This window comes from Hydra vulgaris, chromosome 12 (assembly GCF_038396675.1).
Source record: "Hydra vulgaris chromosome 12, alternate assembly HydraT2T_AEP".
Classification (NCBI taxonomy): domain Eukaryota; kingdom Metazoa; phylum Cnidaria; class Hydrozoa; order Anthoathecata; family Hydridae; genus Hydra; species Hydra vulgaris.
The window spans coordinates 61,070,522-61,079,619 of record NC_088931.1 but is presented as its reverse complement, the minus strand read 5'-3'; the positions used below and the strand labels follow the sequence as shown (position 1 = coordinate 61,079,619).

The window sequence follows — 9,098 nt, the reverse complement described above, 5'->3', positions numbered from 1 at the left end:
CATACTGTTATAAAACTTCAAAGCTGATAGTGGAAACCTATCTTTGGTACATTATGCCACCAACATTTCATAAGGGGCTAGAACATGGATTTTTAATTGCTGAGCATTTGGATCTTCCCATTGGAGTCTATTTTGAGGAGGTTCAGGAAGCACAAAATAAGGCCATACGAAATGCAAGACTCAATCACAAATGTAAAATATCTAGGATTAATGTGATGCGAAACCAATTCCATTATTTATTAATAAGGAGCAACCTTGTGATCTCTTCGATTGCTTTCAGGAACCCAATAATATTTGCTGGTCCTAACCTTGATCCTGACATACAGGACCTCCTCAAAGGAGATGATAGTATTTTTTTTCTTAACAAATATAATCTTTTTAAATTTAAACTTTTTCTTGTAAAAAATCACTTATCAGTATATATAATCAGGGATAACATGTTAATGCCTAAAAAATAAGATAAACATTTTTTTCACTTAGAAATTTTTTTTAGAATGATTTCTAGAATCTAAAAATAAATAAAAAATTGCACCAAAAATTCAAGGGGAAGGGAAGGGGGGATAAGGGGAGGGGTCTACAACTTGAAAAGTTTTTAATTACCCACTGTTTATGTTTGTTTTTGAATCGGAACAGTAATTTAATAAAAAATGTTTTTTACTTTATGCAACTTGGAGTTTTAGCCGCTTTTTGGTCATTTAGCTTCACTGTGCGGCGGTTAAGTAAAAGTTATGAAATATATTTTATAATTTTTATACTCTAAATTTTTTTTTAGATGCTTGATTTCTCATAAAGTCTTTTATTGAGTAAAATCATGTCTTGAAAAGGGTTATGCAGATTTAGATAATATTCATACCCCTTACCAATTTCGTATTTGTTAGTGGAAAGTAAGCTTTGTACAAATCGCATTGCATGAAAATTATTACCTCTTATTTATTACTAAAATTAAGAATGCATTTGCGAAATGCGTAACACGGAAGGTCTTAATGTAAATCAATTAAAAAAACTAAATTCCTTTAATAAATGTAAGTTTATATCTATAGAAAATATTTATGATTCAATAACTACGATTCTGCTTAAATGTTCTATTTATTAATTAATTATTTATTAATCCATTTTTAAATAAAACTTTTAGTTGAAGAGATTTTGTGATTTACCTTTAAACAAAACCCACGACTCGCAGAGTCCCTTTTTTTTCTGCAAACAAAATTGAATTCCTTTCTTTTTGAATTTGCTTCCGTTCTTCATTTGAGCTAGATAAGATTGGTTGTTTTATATCTCTATTTGTTATAAGATTGTCCGAAAATGTTGCTAAATTAAAATTGCCTGATGTTATGGACTGTTTTGTTAGATTTCTAGAAGCATCAGATGCAACTTCTGGTGGAAGAAAAGAATTTGCGCCTAAAGCTCTATTTTTTTTTTCAATCAAGACTAATTGTTTTGAATTACAATCAAACTTGTGAGATTTTTCATTAGAAAAAATTATATCCTCTTCCGCAACTTTCATTTCGTCAGCTAAACTTAGTTCATTTTTGAATGGACAAACTTGTGTAGCAATAACTGCGTCAATTATTGGTTGATTTGTCAGGCTTAAAGCACTACCAAGATCATCATAATAGTTTTTGCAGACATCAACAGCCTTTTTAGTCTGTTCTTTAACCACCGCAGTTTCTTGAGTTTTTTCTTTAACTTCCACAGTTTCCTTAGTCTTCTCATTAATTAAATCTTGAGATGTTTTCAAAATGCAATGCGATCCTGCTCCAAACGAATGATGTCTTTCAAAATTAGCATCAGTTTTTTCATTTTTACAACCTACAATTGCAAAAGATACGCTTTTTTCATATGATTTTTCAGAATCTGTTCCATGAAAACTATTACTTCGTTTTTTCTTCTTGTATTTAAAATTTTCATTTTCAATATAGTTTAGATGATTTGATTGTTCGTAATAACTTGAGCCTGAGATTACTTCATTTTTTGACGTATTTGTTTTGAATGAATGCAAGAAGTCATTTTTATCTGTATAGTTTGTTTTCGCTTGAGTTGTTTTACTCTTTAATAATTCGATTCTACTTAAAAAATTCATAATACCTATGTTTTTGTCATCTAATTGTAGATCTTTATGTTTGGAAACATTTTTAGTGAAAGCGTCAATATCAGGTTTCGTTTTTCCGTTTTTTTGGCTAAAATCTACTTCAATTTGAGGCGAAGAGTTTGCGTTAATTGGTACTTTCTTTACAGAACTATTAGAGGATGTAAACTCGTTTAAAAAACCATCATCTTTTAAAACAAAGTAACCTCTTCCATTATGATACAAACGTTTTTCGCATACAAGTTTTCTAAGACATTCATGAATTGATTTTGAATCTGGAATTACAATATCAGAGTATTTTTTCTTTAAGTAATCATGTAACGTATCCTTGTTTGGGTATATATTTTGCTGGTTTAAATCGACAATGGTTTCAAAAAGAGCTGTTGCCAAAGATAAAAAAAGCGATTGAGGAATTGATTCAACATAAAAATCTTGTACAAAACCTAAATAATAAACAAATATTCCTATTATTCTTTTTTTTTTTTTTATTTATTTTTTTTCTTGGTTTTGAAAAATACAAAAAAAAACCTTTGTTTCACTAAATGGTAAAACATAAGAGGTTTACCATTAACTCTCATTTTTAAGCATGAGCGAAATTTTTCTTTTTTAATATTTTGAAGCACCATCGATCAACCTTTAGCAATTTTTTTTTTTATGCTTATTTTTTAGCCTTTTTAACCAGTCCATAATAATTCAAATTAATTAGACAGTAAACAAAAATAACAAAAATAAAATAGTCAAAAGACCAATTTCAATTCACATTAATAATTTTAGATTAATTACAAATAAATATTAACATTAAATATTCACCAAGTTATTTTTAAAAAATTATGTTATTTCGAACGACATGATATTATTTCCATATTTTGGAATTAAAAAGAACTACAATATTTAGTTTTAGTTAAAGTTATTTTAAACAGCTATGCATTTATAGATATGTATTGTTTTTTAATTATTATAAAGTATTTAACTATATAGTTTATGAAATACAAAAATTATTTTAAAAATATTATGGTATTTATACTTATACAATAAATGGTATTTTATTTTACTTTTCATAATTTATTCTTTTTATGACATTTATGCATGAAACTCAATTATCATAATTGGCTTGACCTAAACAACCACTTGTAATATCAAGTAAAACTTATATAAATTTTACTCTACATTTTATAGGACTTTTTTTTTTAATAAGTTATTTAGGTGCTTCAAGAAGTCCCAACAGTCTCATCACAGAGCACCGCGGAATAGCTTTTAACCTGGTAGTTCACGCCTTCTTCCTTATCAATGATGCATATATGGTCAGAACCGGTTGTGAACCATGGACCTGCAGTTCTGAAGTCAGAACTCTACACCACAGCTGCTAATTAACTAGCCTAAAGAATTGTTTTAACTACCATTAATCAAAAATTGTAGAAAAAAACATAAATCAAGAAAAAATAGCCCTTTGTTCCATCTAATGATAAAATATAAGGAGTTTTTTACTGATTCTCACAGCTTTACGGTCTTTTAAGCATTAGCGACATTTTGCAAACATTTAACAACAACTAGTATCAGAAATAAATTACAGATAGTATTAAAGAGTAAAAAAGTCAAAAAAAATAAAAATAAAAATGATAAAAATTCATTTTCAATAAATCACTTACATAAGTCAATTTTAAAAATTAAAAAAAAGGCTTCTTAAAAAAATAAACTCTTTTAAAGAATTATAAAAGGTGTTTTTAGGTTTAAAAACAATTTGTTAAAAGGCTAAGTGTTGTCCTGACTCCTTTTTTTGTTGTTTTGTTTTAGAGTGTTGTCCTGAATCTTTTTTTCTATAACTCTTTAAGGTTTTAAAAAACTTTCTGAACTTATTATTATTAGATGACTTTAACAATTTTAAAAAGTATTAATTTTTTTATCTTGTTTCAATATAAAACCAATAAAAACGTTTTATTTTGTTTTAATATAAAACCAATAAATACGTAGCTAAATATCTGAATAAAAAAAACTTGAATTTTTAAAAACTGTCAAGTTTACAAAGTTTTGATTAAAAAATATTGGATTCAAAAAATGTATATAGTTTTCACTTGGCATTTGCGAGTTACAAAGCAATACCAGATGAATTATTTGTGAGGGTTACTTATTTCAAATTTTCTAAGTTTAATACCAGTAGATTTAACAAAGACATATTAAAATTAAATAACTTAATTGCTGTAAAAGAATCAGTAATGTTTAAAATATGGTGGAAACTACTCAAAAGAATATTTATAGCAACTGGGAATCATCAATTAAAACTTAAATATTTAAGCACAGTTTCATAGTAATGTACAAGAAATAAAAAAACAATTCATTGATAAATTCCTTATATGCTACCTATTTATTCTTTTTCAAATGCGCAACTAAAACCAAAAAAATTTGAGCAATCCATCTTTTAATCTGCTTTGTCTATTAATGCAAATTTTTTTATATTATCAATTTTGTCTATCAATGCAAATTTTTTTAAAAAGAAAAAAAATTAAAATTTTTTTTAAAGTGCAAAAATGTCAAAGACAATTTTATAATTTTCTTGAGTAAATAAATCATTACTCTAAAATGGCTATATATATATATATTTTTAAAGATTTTTCGTTGTTCGTATAATAAAAAAAATTACAAAGAAACGTTTACGTTTCATAAAGAGGGTATACAAAAACAGACAGGGACTCAAAAAAGATGCGAATGAATGGCATCTTCACAATCTTTTTATAGAGATTTTATTGAGATTTTAATCTTATTTAAATTGAAACAAAACAAAAAAACAGTATAAACAATTATCACCAATATCACCAAGGGATTTGAAAACTTGTAATCAGTTGTTACAAAAAAACATAATTACTCATATCGTTTTAATTCGGTTAATGTTTGAATTTAATCAAGTAAATTGGAAAGACAAGGAAAATAAAGATTAAAGTAAATTAGAAGTTTTTGTATGTAAACATAAACTAAATATGAAAAAGAAAGAATAAAACAAGCTAAACAATAAAATAGAAGTCAATCATTCATTCAATCATTCATTCAATCGAATGATTGTACGAACGAATATGAAGTGCGATTGAGTACGAATAGAAAACTAAAACTTTCATAAATACCTACCAAGTTCTTTAATGTAAAAACCTAGAGGGCTTCTCATCATTCTTTTTACCCATGAGTTTTTTACAACTTTAATATCTTCAAAGAGGCCACATAAAAATAAAGTGTAAGGGCTTATCCAACCACACAACTGCAACTCTTTTAGGCTGTTATGAAGCTTCAGTCCTTTTACAATAAATTTATTCGCATCAATTAACATTTCAAATAGTTTCCAAGGTGAAATGTTTTTTGTTTCATTTAGAACTTCAATGTTTGTCGCACGTTTAAAATCTTCCAAAAAAACAGGTTTAAAAATTAAAACCAGTGTGTTACTACCTAAGAGTAATTTTCTTTTATTCTTTGTAATTTCTTTATAAAGTTTATTTGGTTCATTTTTCCCCATCCTTTTAAAGAGCTTTTAAACATTTACGACTGCAGCCATGATAATAAATTCAGACAGTTTAAAAGTACATTCAACAGAAACATTACAAACTTTCAATAGACCTTTTAATATTCCTGAGTCCTATTTACATGCTAATCGCAACTTCCGTTTTAATGTTCTAATTGCAACAATAAAGGAAATTTTCAAAATACCAACGCTTTAAAAATACAAAAACGTATATAGAATTTTAAGGAATACAATAACTTGCGAATATTGTTAAATTGTTGGATGTAATTTCTCTAAAACAATCTTTGATTAAATTTTTGCATACGCATATTTTATATAAAAGAAAAAACCGCAAGCAAATAATTTTAACAAATACAATAAGTTTTTATTATTTACGCTACCTGGCTTGCTATTTACAAACATTCACTTTGAAGTAAGCGCGTACCTGTAGGACTTAGAATTAACTATATAAGATAAGACTACCACCTTACTTCGAGAACCTGACTTTAAATAAACTTTAATCCGATTTTCATTTAATTCAATTTTAATTTGGCTTAAGAGCTTAATAAAGAAGAGCTTAATGTCAAAGTTGTTAAATAAAATTATCTGCCCCAGTCAAAATTGCTAGTTTTATATTCACTTGCAGATTAGGCAAATAAAAAAAAATGACGATAATGACGATGATGTAATTTGGTTAAGTAACTCTTCTAGAGTAACAAATAAGTTTTTCTCCAGTTAAAATTTTATTTTTAAAAATGAAACCTATTTGTTGTTGAGATCTCGTTGACTTTATTTGAGCCCGATGAATTTAGCAAAAATTGGCCAGAAAAAAATGCATCTACTCGTGCGCATTTGTGTTAAAAAAAAGTGCTGTAAAATTGAGTAATTGAGGTAAAATAGGTTACAACATAACTAACATAATAAAATAGTATGAAATAACGTAAAAACGTAAAATATAAATATTGTAAAAAACTTAAGCAACTTTGATTTAGCTTTTTTTTCTGCTAGCAATTACGACAAATATTTATAAAAACTGTTTGAAATTTAAACATCAAAATAATAAAAAATATTTTACATTTTGATTACATATAATTTAATTATTTTATTTATTGCTTGCTATAGATCTTTTATAAATCAATTTTCTCAAATTAATAAGCCGGAACACCTTTTACTCAATACTTAGTATATTAGCGTGTGTAGAAACTTGTTAACTATATTGGTTTTTGTTTATATAACTATTTTTATACAATTTTTATATACTTAAGTACAGGGTTGTTATCTGTCAAATATGTCTGAGACATATTTTCTGCCGACATAAAATATGTCCCACATATTTTCTATCAACATATTTTGACATAATTTTATGTCTGAATTATTTTCTGCTGACATAAAATATGTCAGACATATTTTCTATTGACATATTTTGACATAATTTTATGTCTGAATTATTTTCTGCTGACATAAAATATGTCAGACATATTTTCTGTCAACATATTTTAACATAATTTTATGTCTGAATTATTTTCTGCTGACATAAAATATGTCAGACATATTTTCTGTCGACATATTTTAACATAATTTTATGTCTGAATTATTTTCTGCTGACATAAAATATGTCAGACATATTTTCTATCGACATATTTTGACATAATTTTATGTCTGAATTATTTTCTGCTGACATAAAATATGTCAGACATATTTTCTATCGACATATTTTGACATAATTTTATGTCTGAATTATTTTCTGCTGACATGAAATATGTCAGACATATTTTCTGTCGACATATTTTGACATAACTTTATGTCTGAATTATTTTCTGCTGACATAAAATATGTCAGACATATTTTCTGTCGACATATTTTTACATAATTTTATGTCTTTGCAATCAATTATGCTTCATAAAACTATTACTTTAAACCCTATAAGCAAACATCCGATGTTTCATAAAGGTCTTTTTCTGCCCTTTTTAGCGATGTATCATTTGATAGTATTGACTAATATTGGCATTTATTGACTTATTTATTGATTATGACTTATTTATTGATTATGACTAATATTGACATTGATAGTATTGACTAATATTGACTAGAATTGAGGCATCATTTGATAGTATTTGATAGTATTGATTAGTATTGGCGCTTTCCCTTATTAGAATGTAAAAACCATCTCAAGCTGAGTTTTTATTACTGAAAGTGGTTTTAATTAGTATGACTAAACTTAAAATATTTCTTTGATTAAAATAATAATAAAAAAAAAACTTTTACAGTTATTTTTAATTATTAGTTGATCCTGAAATAGATTTCATTATGAAAAACTGAATTCAAAAGATTTCAAAAAAATGGTTCACAGAATTTCAAAAAATTCGTGCCAAATTAAATTCATTTAAGCTGAAGAATTTGAAATGTTTCACATAAGTTATATTCAGCTCATTAAATTCATATTAAGAAGTCTAACCGGTAATAATTTATAACTAATTACGAATAATATACTTTTAGTTATAATAGTTATGATTTATTTAACAATAAAATAATTGACAATTGCATTATAACAGCATAATTAACTGCCATAAACTTGCATAAAATGTTTTGAGTGAAATATATATTGGAATAATTATTTTTTTTCGTTTTCCTTACGATTTAAAGTCAAAAATGGCGAATAATTTATTGAATGAATCAACTATTAGTTAAAAATAACTAAAAATGTTTTTTTTTTAAATATTATTTTAATCAAGAGAATAATTTTAAGTTTAGTCATATTAATAAAAACCATTTTCAGTAATAAAAACTCAGCTTGAGATGGTTTTTACATTCTAATAAGGGAAATTGCCAATACTAATCCATACTAATTAATACTATCAAATACTATCAAATACTATTAAAATTAGGGGTATTTGGGGTAAAGTCCCTAATATTGTCGAAAAAAAAGTTGTTCAAAAGTATGTCAACCTGAGTCTCAAAAGAAGCGTATTTTCATAGAGATTTTAAAGATGTTATTCGTTTGTAATAAAAATAAGTATTTTTTGTATTATTGCTCAAAAACATTTTGTTGACATTTTTTTAAGAGTCTTTAGCATTTTTTCAAATAATTTATTTGCCAAAAAATTTTAAGGAAAAATTTTTATATTTTCTAAAATCTCTATACTATCTTCTAAAATACGCTTTTTTTGAGACCCAAGTTGACATACTTTTGAACAACTTTTTTTTCGACAATATTAGGGACTTTACCCCAAATACCCCTAATTTTAATAGTATTTGATAGTATTTGATAGTATTAATTAGCAACAAATTTGTTAAACTATTTTTACTTAACTCTGTAAATTAAGTTGAAATGCGCAATAAATTTGTTAGATTGATTTTTTCTTCAAGAATATCAAACAGCAAATAATTCAGACATAAAATTATGTTAAAATATGTCGACAGAAAATATGTCTGACATATTTTATGTCAGCAGAAAATAATTCAGGCATAAAATTATGTCAAAATATGTCGATAGAAAATATGTCTGACATATTTTATGTCAGCAGAAAATAATTC

The 9,098-nt window shown here is 25.8% G+C and overlaps 1 protein-coding gene across 1 annotated transcript; it reads right to left on the bottom strand.

The window, feature by feature from the left end:
• Positions 1 to 1,067: 1,067 nt before the first annotated feature.
• LOC101239572 (uncharacterized) lies at positions 1,068 to 5,783 on the bottom strand. The gene is made up of 2 exons (XM_065813973.1): positions 5,201 to 5,783; positions 1,068 to 2,529 (listed from the first exon to the last, which is right to left on the bottom strand). The coding sequence occupies exons 1-2, from the start codon at positions 5,577 to 5,579 to the stop codon at positions 1,157 to 1,159; spliced, it is 1,752 nt and encodes a 583-aa protein (XP_065670045.1). The 5' UTR covers positions 5,580 to 5,783; the 3' UTR covers positions 1,068 to 1,156.
• Positions 5,784 to 9,098: the final 3,315 nt, after the last annotated feature.